This window comes from Athene noctua, chromosome 15, assembly GCF_965140245.1.
Source record: "Athene noctua chromosome 15, bAthNoc1.hap1.1, whole genome shotgun sequence".
Lineage (NCBI taxonomy): Eukaryota > Metazoa > Chordata > Aves > Strigiformes > Strigidae > Athene > Athene noctua.
In genome coordinates, this window is record NC_134051.1 from 11,986,484 (window position 1) to 12,003,957 (window position 17,474).

The 17,474-nt window shown below is 47.4% G+C and overlaps 1 protein-coding gene across 1 annotated transcript; it reads left to right on the forward strand.

Annotated features, from left to right (window-relative positions):
• The first annotated feature begins 1,296 nt into the window (after positions 1–1,296).
• On the forward strand, positions 1,297–16,087 carry GPR139 (G protein-coupled receptor 139). The gene is made up of 2 exons (XM_074919512.1): positions 1,297–1,417; positions 15,153–16,087. The coding sequence occupies exons 1-2, from the start codon at positions 1,297–1,299 to the stop codon at positions 16,085–16,087; spliced, it is 1,056 nt and encodes a 351-aa protein (XP_074775613.1).
• Positions 16,088–17,474: the final 1,387 nt, after the last annotated feature.

The window sequence follows — 17,474 nt, forward strand, 5'->3', positions numbered from 1 at the left end:
TCGAGTCCTTGCAAGACCAGAGCCTTACTTGCTCCTTGTGTTTCCAAACAGAGGCTAAACTACTTTTCAAACAGGATTGTGGAAACCCAAAGATACACATGTCTGTGCTTAGTCACCTGATGGTCTGTTACATCGCTTGCCCTAATGGTGCCTTCCCACCTGTAACATGGTTTTTTATTATCCACGTTAAATGGTCGGGTGGTTTCGGAGAGCATCTTTATTTATATTTGTAACCCACCCAGTGTATCTTGCGTGTACCCCAACAGACAGACCTTGTTGACCAACCTCACATGTATTGCACACAGTGCTGGGCTGTGGGGCTCAACCCCATGCAAAAAGGACTTGTTTTCTGCTCAGCGAAGTGCACTGTAATCGAACATCTGTTTCATCACTAAACCGTGACCTCCTGAACATACCAATGTGCTGTCACCTGTCCAGCCTGCCGATCAGGAGCACAAAGCACAGGGATCCACCACCTTAACATGCCAAGAGTAACTCTAGATCCTTTATTAGTTACACCTAAGTACTGAAATACACTAAGGAATGGGTGGAGAAGGTTTTAGAAATTCTGATTTCCTTTCTGCTTCGCCTCACGGCAATGTCACTGCTGGCCACTTCGTTCTCCCGCTCCGCAGCGCTGTGGGGACACGGGTGACAGCGTAATTGACCCCGGGTTTGCGTTTCAATTTTGCAGATATAAATGCTCATTGCCAGATTTACTACTTCCTTCCCAGCCTGTTCTGAAGCACAATCCAGGGCTGCCCAGCAGATACACCACTAACAACCCCCGGCTGTGCTCTTTAGCGATCCTACGGACTTGTGTGCCAACTTGGAGAGATTCCCTTTCCCCGCTCCTCGCTGTGAGCCGGCCCGCGGCCCCCGGGGAGGCGGCGGCTCACCCGTGGGGCTTCACCCGTGGGGCTTCACCCTCACCTCACGGCCGGGGCAGGGCTAAGAGCCGCCGTGGCCGGGCCGCGGGTCCCCGAGGAGCAGCCCGGGTGTCCTCAGGCCCTTCCCCTCCTCCTCTCCTCCTCCTGGGGGCCCCGCTCCCGCCTCTCCGCCGACCAGGGGGTCCCAGGGCGGGCGCCATCACGCGAAGGGCGGCGGAGGAGCGGCCTGAGGCGGGAGGGCTGCTCCGCCCCGCCCCGCCCGGCCCCGCACCGCCGGGGGCCGCCGCCCGCCGCGGGGGCCGCGCTCGCCGCCGCCGAAGCGTGCGAGGGGCGGGCGGGCGGCGCGGCCGGGGCGGCCCGTGCGGCGGAGCGAGCGCCAGCAGCGCGGCCGCGGGAGAGCGGGTCCATGGAGCACAACCACCTCCACCTCCACAACGGCTCCCTCCTGGCGCACCACCGCTATGGCTGCGGCTTGGGATACGCACCTGTCGTCTACTACAGCCTGCTGCTCTGCCTGGGGCTGCCGGGTGAGTGCCGCGCCCCGGCCCGCGGGGAGCCAGCGCCGCCGGGCGCCGTGCCCGGGCTGCCCCGGGGAGCTGCCGCGGCGGGGCGATGCTGCGGGGCCCCGCGGAGCTGCCGCCGGCGCGTCTCCTGCGCGGCTGCCCGCGGCGCGGGGCGGGCGCGCTGCAGCGTCCCCGGGCTGCTGGAGGCACCGGCGGCGCGCTCCCGGCGCACCGGGGGGCAGCGCGGCGTTTCCCGGACAGCGTCCCGCCTGCCCGGCGCTGTGACCCGGCGCCTTCTCTCTCGCCGGGGCTTGTCCCTGCCCGCCCTCGCACCGCCGCGGTCGCTTTCCCACCCGGGCTCGGGCGCTCTGACTTTGAACTTGACATACAAAGCCTGTCGTGAAGTTTCTGCCATAATCGGTCTGGCCTGAAGACAGGGCGGTACCGAGGACAGCCGGCTCTGTCCCCTATCGATTGCGTGCCGGGCCGGCAATAATCGGAGTGTAGCTGCTGAGCTGTTCTGGTGCAAATCTCCGCCCGGCTCCCTGGGGCAGGCTTGGCTTTAGGAGCGACATGCCACCAGGGAGGAACTTGGCTGGGGAAGGAGCATGCTATAAGAAGGTGATCAGGCAGTTGTCCTACTCAGGAGCCTGTCCCCGCAGGTGGTGGAGCAGGACAATATCTAGAAAGTCCAGTCTTGGGGTCAGCGCCCTGCAAAGGCGACGGCAACGCTGACACTGAGATCTCCGAGTGCAGGGACGGGGCTTGGGAGAAAGTCCCAGCTCACAGGCACCAGTCACCAAGCTGTATAACCCTCAGTGAAATTTCCTAATTAAAAAGGGGATAAAGACAATATAGAGATGCTGGGGATAAGAAAAGCAAGAGAGACCCCAAATGGGGAAGGAAAGGATGTTTCAGGCTCAGGTGTGAACACCTGTGAGGCGCCGTTGCCATCACACAGGTATCTACTGCTCAAAATGCACAGATACCACACAAGTATCACATCAGCATTACTGCCGAGACAGAGGGCTGAGCAGGTTCTTCCTCTCGGAGGGGGCTGTCTGAGCCTGTCAGAGAGATGCCTTGGCACACAGGACCGCAGTGAGCTGCTCGTGCAGCACCCCGTCTGCAGTTACAGCCTGGGCTTCAGCAGGCAGAGCTGCCATCCCTGGGTGGGCAAACATCATGGCTTGCTCCCTGGCTTAACACCTCCAGCCTCAGAGTAACTTACAGCGATCTCAAGGACAGGCAGAATGAGTCGGGGAAAAGTTAGAGCAATCTCATGCACCAAGGTGAATCGGTATTTTAAGGGTGCAGTACAAGAGAGTTGTCTCAATGTACAGCTACACGTTTAAAGTGCCGTGTAAAATGGCAAGCAGCAATGACAGTTAATAGTCTACAATTTCTAGTTGTTTTGTTCACCTTAATTCCTTCTTCAAGCAATTAATTCACAGAAAAATTTTTAATCAGACATGAAGAGAAGACTGCCTCTGAACAGCACACATGCAATTACCACTTTGCATATGAATTGATGTTTTTTGTGTTGGTTTTTTTGTTTTTTTTTTTTTTTCTCACTGTCTTATAATTAAAATTTGAAGATTGAATAATAGTTCAGACTAATAGTTCAGAGAACTGGAAAGTTAAGTCCTGTATTTACCCACAAAGGATGTAGGGCATAGGCAAGTGTCTCTGCTCCACAGCATTGATGAGCCTCAGGTCTGACCTGAAGAGACCCAACCAGCAGGGATGAGGAGGTAGTTTCCCCTTCATTAATTCCTTGGGGTCTGCTTAGATCTCCACAGTAATGACAAGCTCTAATTTCAACACCTGTCCCCTAGGAACTGACCAAGACCCTCTCAAGATTATCAGGTGAAGAACTTGCTATGAAGCAGTCTGTGGCTAAGCTTGCCTTTCTATGTCTCTGAAACAGGAGAAAAGTCTTACGTGCATGGACAGGAAAAACCCCTTAATGAGTGCTCTGCACATACTTGCACCAGCTCCCTAAGGATACTACATTGTAATTACAGACCTAATGCTGTCATTCTAAGAACATGGATAAAATGGGTGCATGATCCACATTAGCAATGGTGACATACATTTCTCAAGGGACTGGCTGATTAGAGCAGTAGCACCAGTGATGGGGCTTAACAGAGCTAGCCAAAGCATGTGGCAGTGCAACACTGCTGAGTTCAGTGGACTTATATCAGGTGTGAACGTGTCAGCTGGTTCAGTGGATAATATTCAGTGTATAACATTGGCACTCACACCTGAAAACACTGAACATGTACAGTATGCTGACTAAATGTACGGTATGCTTAGTGCATGAGAAATTTGTGATTCTCACTCTGAGACTGCACAGAAACGAGAACAAGCTGGATGTGTTTAGGGAAGATGCACAGGGCCGAGCTTCACTGAGGATGTGGTATGAGGAGACCAATGGTAAAAAGATCTTTACATGTTTTAATTTGAAGGTACTCTTCAGTTTTCTAACATTAGAAAATTGTAAAGGTAGCACACTTATTACCTGTTAGAAAAAAAACCCTGAAATCTGTGGGATCTGAGTAATGAGCTTTGCATGGTGCCAAGAATTCAAGGGAAACACCGTCTAGGTTCTGTCCTCAATTACAGCACTAGTGCAGTGTTTTGCTGAAATGGAAACAGTTAACTCCTTGCCACAAATCTTGGAGAAAGACTGATGAGAGGAGAAACCAGTTAACTGTTTCTGCCTTTCCTGCTCTAGTGTCTGAAGGAGATTTCACTAACTCAACAACTCCACTTTGAGGCCAAGCGATGCCAGGCCTGATTGTGCATGCAGAGAAAGCATCCTTTCCCCTTGCTTGTATAACCCAGGAATCTCAGCAGTGGCTCTTCCCTCCTGTTCAACCAGGCACCAGAAAGTCTGAAAAAGGCAGAGATGAGAGAGAGAGCAAAGTGAACTCCCTTCACCCCAGCTCTGGCAGTAGCACACAGAGGCAAATTCCAGGCTGTGCCCTGCAAAGAGGGGCAACCACAGGCACCGCTGCACACCCATCCTGCTGCAGCAGGCACCGCGTGCCGAGCTGGCTACAGCTCTGCCAGAGGTGACTGCACCTTCTGATCAGCTGGGATGGGAGGTTTCTTCTTTTCTCTCTAAGCAGAGGCTGGCAAGACTGAGACTGTTCTCTGAAACTTGTTTTGAGGGCAGCTGTGCAAAGGTGTCCCACTGCCAGGAGTGGGGGTACCCCAGGAGCAGGCAGTGTGGGACAGGGAGAAACTGCTGGTGCAAGGGAAGGGAGCAGAGCAAGGTAGCAGCACTAGAAGTGGGATCACACTCCCATTTAGAAGGGGGATTTCATCATTTACAGAGCTTTTCTGCAGCCTGTGCTCTACCATCCCTGCACTCCCCTTGTCTGTCAGAGAGAACCTCTGAAGCACCTCCAGTTAGCCAGGAGGCAAGAGAGGGGCCACAGGAAGGCTTAATGGAAGCATTTCTTGCTTTAGTGAGAGAAAACGCCAGAGAGGAGGTGTTGCCAGATGTGGGAGAGGGAAGAAATTGCTCTGATTCAATCTAGGAGGGGGCTGGTAAGGTGAGGAAGCAAAGAGCAACAGGTGCCAACTCTTAGTCCATCCTTGTGCCAGTGAGAGCTGCACAAAGCAGCTGCACCAAAGAGCTCCTGTTACGGCAGTGCCACTGAACATGGCCAGGAGGGTCAGGCAAAGCAGCAGCAGTGCTCACTGCAGACACCTGGCTTTGACCCCGATTCCTTCTTCATTAGAAGGTGCAGCAGCAACTGAGTTGCCTTGCATGCAGTCACCTTCCCCATCGGGTGTATAGTGTATAGTTGCTGAAAGGAAAAGTGGCAACGTTCCCTAGACCAGGGCCTGGCCTGACCTGTGCTTCCAGGGGTCTCCTCCTCCTGACAGTGCAGAGAGACAGAGTAAAATCTGGCTTTCTTACTCTGTGATTTCTGGTTTCACTTTGCTCCCCAGTCAGTCATCTACCTACCTTGGGAGTGACTTGGCTTCAGGGCTCATCACACCCCAGTGACACAAAGCACAGGCACTCTTACAGCATCCCTGGGAAGTAACAGACTCGCACCCCAGGGAAGTGCCACTCCAACCTTTGAGAGCCTGGTCCACAAACGTTTCTTTAATTTGTGCTTTAGGCTTCTGCTTAAAACCGATCACATCGATTTAAACCCAGATTCAGGACTTTGCAAGCTTGGGAAAGCAGCCCGGACACACTTGGATGCTCCCAGCTGGAGGGTGCGAACAGGTAACTCATGTCAGACGTGCTGCTGAACGAGGTGTTGTGGAGATGGGGACAACCCAGGTCATTCAAAGCCCAGCCATGCACAGAGTGCAGTCGGTGGGCTCTGTGCAGAGGGAGGGAAGCTGTAGTCCTGACCTAGAGGAATGTGTAAGCTCAGCAGGGGTGCCTAACCTATTTAGCACACTTTCAAGAGAGAGCTACATGTTATGGACCTTCTTCTAACAGATAACAGACAGGCTGTCCTTGCATAGCAAGCCAGATGCTTCCTAGAGCGTTGGATTGACACACAGGTCTGTAACATTTGCACTGTGCCCGTACAAACTACAGCACAGTCACAGGCAGACTGAAATGATGGTCCTTCTGGAGCCATCTCCTCATACGCAGCTTGGAATAAGGAGGCTATTTGGGAGGCATGCAAACTAAGGTCATTATCCTGGCAAAGCAGGTACTGTCGGTGTGCTGAGCATCCCTGACCTCAGAGACCACCACCATGCACAGCCCAGTTGTGCTCCCTCTGCTCCCTGGCAGCGTAGGGGGAATGAACCTGAAGAGCATTGCCATCTCTGCTTACAGCTGTGACCTGGTTAGTACCACGAGTAGGGAGGGGGGCAGGTAGCAATGATTGTTGATGACTCACATGGCATGTAATACCCAGTAAATACCAAAGCAGGCAGAAGGTAGGTGTACATACAGCACACAGCAGTACACAAGTGTGTCTGACCCGTTTTGGATTCCTGCCATCTACTGCCTAGTATATTCTTCTGCAATCACAGTACAGGCTTCTGATTAAAGAGAGCATTTCCAACACCTGAATAAATAGCCTTTCTCATAACAGCACACCTGAACAATAGAAGTGCTACAGGAAGATCTGAAAATATGAGTGGGAGAATTGTTACATGCAGAGTTATGACCTTGAAGAAACAGCACTCTTGAGCTGTCACTCATTAGACAGAGTTCACACAATGAATAATAACTGAACCCTCCTGAGGCCTGATTCAGTCCCCCTTTTATTCGAAGACCATACTTTCTCCGACTTAAAATCTGAATTGCACGCAAAGCCAGAACATTGCATCCTTCTTAAAGGAGGACAAATAAATTGGCAGGACTTTAGCTTAGCTATCAGATCAACCGAAGGGCACTGCAGCACATTATAATAGCACTGCTGGACAGAGGGTAACAAAACTGCTGCAAACATGCTTAAAATGAGTCACTTCCTATTGTAAAATGACTGCTTTTTCTTTAAGGAAAGAAGAATCATTATGACAAAGAATAGATTCATTACAGTGTTCCTGCACAGAACTGGTGACAGCAAGGCGTGCAGATGGGAGCAATTTAGTTTGGTCAGTATGTCTGGAGACTGTGGCCACTCGAGCCTTCCAGCCTGAAAGGCAGCGTGTGACTGAACCCATGCTAACACAGAAGAGGACTTGCTTGTGCATCTCTGAATGCCACTACAGAGTACAACTGCTAACTTTGATTTTCTTCTGCCACATCAATAGGAAACAACACTGTCAGGGCTGTAATGATAACGAGGTGCAATATTTGGGAGGCTCAGTAGACTATGAAGTGCACAACCTTGCATGGCAGGCTGCTAAAATGGATTGGGAAGGAAAAACTCCAAAGGAGATTTTTCCTTGAAATGACAACGACACAAAAGAGAGAGCACAGCTAGTTTTCACGGTAGGTGGGTAATGCAGAGCCCCCAGTTGTTAAGAAGTCAAGCCATTCAGAAGCACTAGGCAGTCTAATATCCTGCTGTTCTTCATCCTCCCCCTTACTTAGTTCTTTCCTCCTCCTCCTCTTTCTACTCCCCTCTGTAAAATGGGGGTGAATCAGCAGAAACGAGCCAGCAGGAGAAGGCCTTCATCCACATACGTCAAAACAATTTGCTGTAGGCAAACAAACACCACGGAGATGTCCTGATGTGGGATGCTCTCTGATTTCACATGCCAAGTGCAAAGCAATCCCTGGCCACAAAAGTGTTCACCTTCTGTTTCAGGTGGTCTTTTTGAGACTTTGATCTCTTTTTCCTATTAATTTTGAGACACCAGAAAAGGAAAGAAAGCCAAAATTAACCCCTTGAGCACAGGAGACCTTTCACACAATTCCATTTTCATTCTGCAGAATAAAGATACGTGTGTATTTGAGGATCCTAAACCCCAATGTCGGGAGTGCTATTGGTGCCATTCTGGGGGTGACCTGATGGGGGGAGATGGTCTTGGATTGTCCCCCAGGACACCAGTATGATTGTGCAGAGGGAATGAAGTAGAGGCAACCCATTAGGACCAGAATTAGTGGTACAGAAAATGTCCAAAAGGAGTTTTATCCTTTTATCCATGGAAGAGGAGAGAAGCTGCCTACTGAAAGACTGAACAAATCTTTTTTCACTGAAACTGTTCTCTTCTACCACCTGAAACAGAGAGTCCCTGGAACGTACAGTCATTTAACTTCTCCATCTTTTCAATCATACGGTGCATTGACTGTGCAGATAGATGCACTAGAGGTTGCTTTTTTCAAGACAAATTACCTGTCAGTCAGTTACATCAGACTAGGATATTTTGGAAACATTTGTTCATTCCAGGTGTGTTTTCTTCACTGTCCAGACTAGCACACCAAAGAGTGATATATCTAGTGTGGATGAAGTATATTCTTCGTGGGGGAAATAAAGCCAAACTGCGATGGTTTTACATAGTCTGTAATTTCCTGCATATTGTATAAAATTGGCATAGTCTCTGAGAAAGCTTGGCCATGGGGTTTGCAAGCATGAGCTCCTATTGCATTAGCTAATGCTTTAGGAAGACATAAAGACTTTGTTTTTTTAGCAAAATCACAATCAAAGGTAAAATCCTCTTAATTATTCATGTTCAGTAAAGAATTTATGCCAGTGCCCTTATGAAATCACGTCCTCCCCTCCATCCTAGTCATCTCATCAGATACCTTTGGCACCTGCCTCAGTACTTTGGCGTTCAGTATCAGAAGGGTAGAATGGTTTTGTCATCCTCAAGCTCAAGTTACTCAGCTTGAGACCTCTTAAACTTCGCTGACAGCCCACATTTAGAAGCCACAGACACCTGCCAAATGAGAAACCCAAATTGCCTTGAAAATCTCCGTCTGTCCAGATATGTTGCATGAATAACCAAATTCCTTTTATGACTTCTGCATTATTTTGCAGATTGCTTTTTCTCCTCCCAGCGCTGATTTCCATTAGAAAGCTTTACTGCTCTGGTAGCAAGATGCAAGGCTAGATTTTGAGGTGTTTTAGACATTTTTATCCTTATGCGGGTGCCTCTAAGAAAGCCTTGGCACGGGAGAATGGACAGTCACTAGAGGCTTTCTGCACTGTGGGTCCACCTCAGGAAGGTGAACGAGGAGGGTGAAGACAGCAAGAGGAGAACCAGATCCCTGTTGCATTTACACGTGTCTGTCACCAGTGAGCACGTACTGGACCTCCTTGCATCTTAGCCTAGTGTTCCTTCTGGGACATTCTCATGTTGTGGAAATAGCTCTATTTTATAAAGACTAGGAAAAAGAGCCTACTCCAATGGTCTAGAAAAGCCAAAAGCAGTGCAATGTGATCACACCTGTCTGCCAGACAAGTTACTTCACTTAAGCCTGAATGGTTGGCAAGGCTCAAGGTGAATACCGGCTGTTGGCATCTCTGTGCTTTTACCATGTCTGTGCCTTCCAACAGTGAGGAAATGCTTTTGGCTGGATCAAAATCCTTCTTTGGCATCCATGACCCACTGACGAGTAATGCTAGCCATGGAGCAGCATACCCCATTCACTGCATCCTTCCCCAGATCTGCCTCAGTTAATAAATGCTGTCAGTGAGAAAAACAACCCCAGAGGCCAGATTTCATTATTGGCCTCTGACACTAACTCTTTAATTCACTTGTGACTTGTAAGTGCAAGGCCATGCTGCATTTTCTCTGGCAGTCACTAACCTGCATATGGAGGGAAGTTTGGGTTGTCCTGGGCAGGAGCTTCATCATTCTCTACCTCCACGTTCACTTTCACCCTCCGAGCTGGTGTGGTCTGTCCCTGCACATGGGATTTCTAAGCACAAACCACACAAAAACCTTCCTACAAGATCTGAAACCTCATCCAGTGGCAATCCTGCATTCATGCCTGCCGTAGCTTTTGTGATGCTCATTTTTTGGCTTAGATCCCTCTCCATCCCCTGGGAGATGATGCAGGCACTAGCAGAAGGGGCTGACGGCTCTCCCCCCCAAGGGTGAGTGGGTGTGTGCCGTTCAGCAGCACTCAGACAATTGAACAACAAATAAATCAATTTATTTTAAAAATCAATCCTCACAGGAACTCTCAGGAAAAGAAAAACTTGTATTGCACTAATTATATTCTATAAAGTATCTTTTTACGCTTCACAATGGTTTAAGGAAGGATCTCAGAATACGATAACAAGAGAGAAGAACAAATTACGTTAGCCATGAGCAGTCACCATTCACAGAGGTTGTCCCCATCTGCTGTAGTGTTGAGTTCAATGAATACCAGCTGTAAGAGGAAAACATGGAACTGCACTATCTTCTTTAAGGGCAAACAGCATCCACGGGTCATTTTAAAAGACCGCATAACCAGCTATAGCCAGCACCAGTAATAAACACATGTTTACATTGCCATGTTTACATTTTTATTTAAAAATAAAAAATAATCCTGTTACGTAGCCTCTATCAGAAATCACGCATTGTCATCATCTTCTCCAGAGACTCCCACGTGAAGTTAGGGCTGAATACCATCCTCATCTCCAATCTGGTAACTATTGGCAAATGACTGTGTTAGTAACCATGGTCAGATCTGGCTGCTGGACACGGTACCTGTTTACATTTTAATATTGACTCCAAGCTTAGAGGAAATCATCTATTCCCATCAAGTCAAAACATCACTTTTTTTCACCATATATTTTTAGCATATTCTACTACAGTCTCAGAGTTTCTAAATCTAAGAAAGGCATGTTACTAACATATTTTCTAAAGCAATTTAAAATTTCCCGTTCGTAAACTGTCTCTCTGTGCCAGTCAAGTGACTAATGCAAGGCCTGCAGAGTAGTTTCATACATTGCACAATAATTTGTAGGGATCCTAGCAACAACTGTATTCGGTAAAAGGTACCCATTATATTCAGTGACCTAATCTTTATCACGCTCGGTAAGCGACACTCATGGCTACTTCATTTAGGTAGTTTATGGTGCTGAACTACACAGCGGGCCCTATTCCCAACACAGTAGCACTACTACTTGTGTTGTAAAGGCTATTTCACTGCACAGGTTGCTGTGTACATGCAAAATGCTCTCAAGAAAACCCAAAGCCCAGAAACATCCCTATTTCTTTAGACAGATACAATTGCTCCTTCTTAAGCTCACACATGGTGATAATAGTCAGTGGAAGGAGCTCTGCGAATCCCCCGCAAAGGCTGTGGTTAGACACTATCTGAACTATGACTGTAATTGATGAAACAAGAAGCTGGGGAAAAAACTGTGCCTTTAGGTCACAGGCACTGCTTTGAGGAGGTACAGAAGACTGCCCATGCTCTGCAGGCAAGGCAGCACAACTTTGGTATGGGAAGCAAACCTAAGTCCACGTGAGAACCAAGGTTACTCCTAAGGCATTATCCCCCTCAGATACAGAGGATCTCCAATGGCATGAATTTCAATGCTACAGTTTGTACTCAGAAACTCAAAAAGTCAGAGAAGGTGTCAAAGGAGAGAGATAGGTGTCCTGTGATGAAGCCTGGCTAGTTAGAAGGTTGCCGTAGTATGAGCAGCACGGACTGATGGTGTCTGTGTGTCAGAGACCTTCAGAAGCTGTGTCTCAAAGGCATCATCATGACTGAAGGAAAAGAATTGAGCCTGCCATTTCTTGCAGTTGCTTCTCATCATCTGCTAGTGGCATCTCAAGGCTTCAGCCAGCTAGTCCCTAATCAAGCTCTGGTTCTCAACCAGATATTTATAAATTCAGAATACTGCACTGCAGCAAGCGACGCCGGCATAAATTCCCATCTGTCATCCCCTAATCAACTCCCAGCACAGTGATCAAACTCTTTCAAATTCAGATGATCTTAACTACTTAGTACCTGGAAAAAATGCTTCAAGAAATGGGCGATATACCATCCAGGACAGTTTAGGGGCACTGACCTATCCAGCAGCTGTAGCTCCACGTACATTAGAGACAGATATTTTTATATCTCCCACATCATCTCTGCCATAGTCCTCATCACTGACTACAATATTAGTGCAAAGTTAGGGTAAGCAAGGTTAAAATATGTGGTCACAAATGCTATTGCCTCACCTTTCACCCGCAGTAGGTAATTTTAGCCCACAGGAGGGCATGTGGGGCACTGAGTAGGCATGCTGGAGTCACCAAGATGCTGGCACAAGGACACAGTTGTTCACACAGAGCAGTGTTCCCACCCATTTCCCATTTTACTGAGCTTTAGATAGTGCCTGAGGACACACCAAGGACCAACACAAAGGGCTGAGACTTGTCCATAGCTCTTCTTCACTTTCCCTGTACAGCATGCAGCAAGAAAAATATTCCCAAACCCTGTGGTAAGACACTATCATACTGGCACCTTTTTGCTGCACCCCAGTATATATATTTGTTTTCACAAAGTAGATGGTACTACTATATTTCATATCATCCAGACAGAAAAAGCCCTAATGTGATCCCAGGGAAAGCATTTCCAATACAAGGTATCTGTAACCCTTGCAGAAAAATTGGATTGAGCTTGCATGCACTTTGTCAGATCAATTTTCTAACCTGGCTCACCAAGCAAAGTTCGCTGGCATTAGACAAGTAACTTGCATTTCAGTATGTGCTGTTACTGCCATTGCTGGGAACCCTCAGAAAGGCAGGGGGAGAGGGTACAGAGAAAAGGACTGCTCATGAATCTGCTCCTGTAGGACAAAGGGAGTGGGGTTAGAACCAAAGAGCAGGACCCCCACAATAGGCAGGAAGAGTGAGGAGCGGGGCTGCTGTGCCTGGACATGGTGTGGCTTCAGCATCCCTACAGGAGCTCCTCTGACAGTCAGGCCAGAGCTACCAGCAGGGACCAGTGTTGTCAGGCATCCATCCGCCTTGCTTCACACTGACTCCAGCTGCTGCCACTGGAGTCAGTCAAATCCAGAGGATTTAGAAAGATGAATAACCCCATGGGTCACATCCAGTATCTGTGAAGCCGAGCCACTCAGCCTGGCTAGCCAAAACCAACAGTGGCTGCAGAGTCATGATAAACATCCCAGCTCGAGGATTTCTTTGACAGTACATCACTCACTGTACCTCTAGGGCTCATCAGCAGGCACAACAGAGGCATTTCATAAGCAAGTAAGTGAAAAATGACACAGCAGTTCTGACTATATCATCCCCTGTCTCCCATGTCTGCTCTGAGCTAATGCAGTTGCATTCATGTTAATGGAGGGCAGACTGGGAAAATTCCCCCGAAGGTGATTTGAGACAATGTTGTTGGAAGGATCATGCTTATTTATTTATTTATTTAGGGAAGGAGTCAGTTGATTGTCATGTTTGGTTTAGTTTTGTTCCAAGATACAAAATTAATATATTAATACAAAAATAGGTGACACTTTATGAGGCCTGTTACTCAGGATCATTCACTGCAGTTCATTTCCCTGGTGGCAGAAATCTGCTCCCAGACAGCAGTCTTTGAAGGCATTTATGAAGGAGAAAGTTTTCTCCAGTACCAAGTAAAACAGTTTTTAAAAATGAGCATTTTCAGTTGTGGGACATATGTCCTAGGTCATCATTACCTTAATGTCAGCAACTTCCTTTCTCTCTGATTTAAAGGAATCCTTACAATTACTGTTGATTTGTTTTGGGAAATCCATCAAAGCTGGCAGAAATGTTTGAAGCACTGAATGCACAGAAGAGGTGATTTATAGAACACTTACGAAAATGTCAAATACAAACATTTGGCAGTCTCTTGTACAGTAAACCAGATCTCTGATTTTTAAGCACTACTTCAGGTGTTCTAGCCAAGTGATATTAACTTCTGATGGGAACAATCTTGCATGGCTCATTCCAGCCATACTGCTAGTAGGAATAATAGGGTATTTTTTTCCCCAATTCAAGACTACACAGTAAATTCTAATAAACATGAGCAAGTAGTTTAGCTACACCTTAGTGCTCCAGGAAAGCTCTCAAGGACTGCAAAGGTTGTTCGTGTCCATGGTGGGGAGCTCTGTCTGGCCATGGGCTGTAGGACCGAGCACTTCTTATAGCATCCTGTACAGCATGGTTCAAGCAGCCACTAAAGTTTATCTTTAAGTTGAATCACAGCTTTAGAAGACTGAAGCAAACTAGACAGTGAAACAGCAGAGGCAAGACACTTCAGCCCTTCACCATAGTAGTATTTCAGTGTCATGCAATACGTCTATGTGGTTTAGGTGGTGGGTCTGTATTGTGGCCAGAGAGTTACAGTCAGATGCTTTTTCAGGAAACCCAGGGATGTTTACACTAGGGCTGAATCAGAACATCCATCACATCTGTGCTGTGACCAGCAGGATTTCCTTAAAGGCTCAGCTGTATCACTCCAGAGGAAAAATGCCTTCCAGCTGAAGGACTTCTAAAGAGCAGCTCTGGATAAGCAAGCAGGTCATTGTGGAGCAGATTGTTTCAGTGGTGGGAAAGGAGATCCTTCCCCAGACCCCATCTGTAGGAGAGTGGGTCAGTCAGGCATGACTGAGTTACAGGAGACTCATCCTGGGCAGAGCTGAAAACTTTAGAGTGCTGAGAAGCAGCTCCAGCTCTTGGGAGGAGCTGAGGACACATGTTTTCCTGGAAGTCCTTCTCTCAGCTGGGATCCCACTCAGTCAGGAGAGAAATACCTAATCCAGGTGGCTTTGATTTCAGCTCTTTCTAGATGGAGTTCAAAACTAAAACAGGCAGGCACCCCAAGCTGGAATGAGGAACAGAATGTCTCTCCCCAGTGTCCAACCTATCCTTCTTATTTATCACTCATTTTAAAAAAGTGAAAAAAACAGGGGGGGGGGGAATAAGAGTGAGTGTATATGAGAGTGAGGTATTAATTTTTTTCTCCTGCTACCCCTGCATCCCTGTGCAGGGGCAGGAGTCCCAGCACCCTCTGGTCAGGGTGCTGCTGCCATGCCCGCAGCAGCAGTGGGGCTGACCAGAGAGCAACAACAGAGCCAGGGCCATAACTGTACATCTACTCCAAGGAGATAGCAAAGGGCTGCTGGACACCACCTAACCCTGTGTCTGGAGTGAAGGTGCCTTGTTGTGCTCTGCCAGGACACTGAGTGGTCTGTGTATCCAACAGCTGGGAGCAGGGCCACATGCTCCTCTCATTGCAACAGCTTCTCCGAGGAACCCAACTGCAGTGTTTTCCTTTCAGTGTCTTGAACTTTAATGACGGCGATCATGTTGCCAAGTGCTTGAACAGAGCTACTGCTCCAAGCAAGTGTTCAGAAAAGCTAGTGTTACATCTTAATAGCCTAATTCTGTGTTTCTGTTTCCACAGCAAACATCTTGACAGTCATCATCCTTTCCCAGCTTGTGGCTCGCAGGCAGAAGTCCTCTTATAACTATCTTCTAGCTCTAGCTGCTGCTGACATCCTGGTTCTCTTCTTCATCGTCTTTGTTGACTTCCTCATGGAAGACTTCATCTTAAACAAACAGATGCCTCAGGTACTGGACAAAATAATTGAGGTCTTGGAATTTTCTTCCATCCACACCTCCATTTGGATTACGGTTCCGCTAACAATTGATAGGTATATAGCTGTGTGCCATCCGCTGAAGTATCACACAGTCTCCTACCCTGCTCGTACTCGAAAAGTCATTGTAAGTGTCTATATCACCTGTTTTTTGACCAGCATCCCCTACTACTGGTGGCCCAACATTTGGATCGAAGACTACATAAGCACATCAATGCATCACGTCCTCATCTGGATCCACTGCTTCACCGTTTACTTAGTGCCCTGCTCCATATTCTTCATCCTGAATTCCATCATCGTGTACAAGCTGCGGCGAAAGAGCAATTTCCGACTGCGAGGGTACTCCACAGGGAAAACAACAGCCATTTTGTTTACTATAACGTCTATTTTTGCCATACTTTGGGCACCAAGAATAATCATGATATTGTATCACCTCTACGTATCGCCCATAAACAACAGTTGGGTGGTACATATTGTGTCGGACATCGCCAATATGCTAGCGCTGCTGAACACTGCAATTAATTTCTTCCTCTACTGTTTTATTAGCAAAAGATTTCGCACAATGGCAGCTGCCACGCTGAAAGCCTTCTTTAAGTGTCAGAAGCAACCTGTGCAATTCTATACAAACCATAACTTTTCCATAACAAGCAGCCCTTGGATTTCCCCAGCCAACTCTCACTGCATCAAAATGCTTGTTTACCAGTATGATAAGAATGGAAAGCCTATAAAAATATCACCATGAAAAGGGCAATAGTTGGAGTTTCTGGGTGCAAGTTCTTTTCAAGTGGTTACATCTTCAGGATGTAATTTGCTGAAATGGCTGTTTTGAAGAGTGGTCATTTGATTTCATTTCCCTGGGAGACCAAGGGCAGATCAGACTGTGGGAGGGAACAGGAGCACTTGATTTTAGGAGTAAAAGTGAGAAGGCAAACACCTCCGTCTCTTACATAGCATTTTGAATATGCTTCAGAGCTCAAGTAGCAGCGTTCAGTCGCACTCAAATGTTTTTGCATCCCAGCACCAGTGCAGTCCAAATTCATTGGATGGGGGAAGCCACAACAGTGTTTAATTACAACAAAACCTTACTTGACCATGCAGTTCACTATCGACTGAGCAAACGGATGCTTTTCTGTACTGTGGAAGGTGCCATTTCTGGTGTGTGCACTTGCCAAAAACAATGTGTTGTTTCTGACATGAAATAGCCCCACACACAGTCTTGCTGTCAAGACCTCATTGCAGGAGGCAGCCTGCGAGACAAACTGTGCCAAGCCCTTTTTGGCTCATTTGAACAAGGCTTGAGGACCGATACAGTACCTGTTGCAGCCTTGGCATGGAAAGCTATGCTGCAAGCTGCCAATATTCGTATGTTTTAAGTTGTTATTTAAGAATGCAACTGAGACAGGAGAGCTCGAGGGAGGTTTCTAGAGCCAAGAACAAAAGCAGCATCTTTTCCCAGCTATTTCAGTTATGGTGTCTAAAGACTTTCAAGTGTGAGGCCAAGTCCTGCCTGATGCAGAGATCCCACTGAAGCTGCTCCTATGAGGTTTGCAGTGATCACAGCCTTCAGGTTCCTTCTTAATCCATAAAGATTATCAGTTATCCCCTGTGTTCAGGCCTTTAGGGATTAACATATAAAACCCTCAATTTAAAATTTTCTCCTGACAGATTATGCCATCCTATTGCAGATTTACCATTTAATTGTTTAAAAAACTATTTGTGAAAGAAATCCGTTAAATACCCCAGAGGAGTAAAAACATAGATCAGCTTGGACTAAGACTTTTAAATATTTACCTTATTTAAAGTAGCTTAACTTCTCTTCCTTCACACTCAAAAAACAGCATTCCAGCAATGCCGAGTGTAGAAAAAGATGAGGGAAGAGATTTATAGTAAGGCTGAGAATGCATTTCTTTTAATTTCTCTCCTTTTCAGATCTTGGCATGTGGTCTCTCAAGAGTCATGTACCTACCACAACCTTTTTACTTCTATATTGGGCACTTAATGCAGCCTTACTGGACGTGAGAGCAGACTTCCTTGCATGGTGAACACAAGCACAATGTGGTCAGTGGACACAGCAGCTTCTCAGTAACTGCAGTTAAGCAGCAGCCTGGTGTTAGCACTGTGTTTGTGCC

What these genes read in the sequence shown, in the direction of transcription:
- GPR139 (XM_074919512.1), top strand. Translation starts at nt 1,297, where the DNA reads ATGGAGCACAACCACCTCCACCTCCACAACGGCTCCCTCCTGGCGCAC. An exon ending in GCTCTGCCTGGGGCTGCCGG is followed by an intron (nt 1,418 to 15,152) that starts GTGAGTGCCGCG and finishes CTGTTTCCACAG; the next exon opens with CAAACATCTTGACAGTCATC.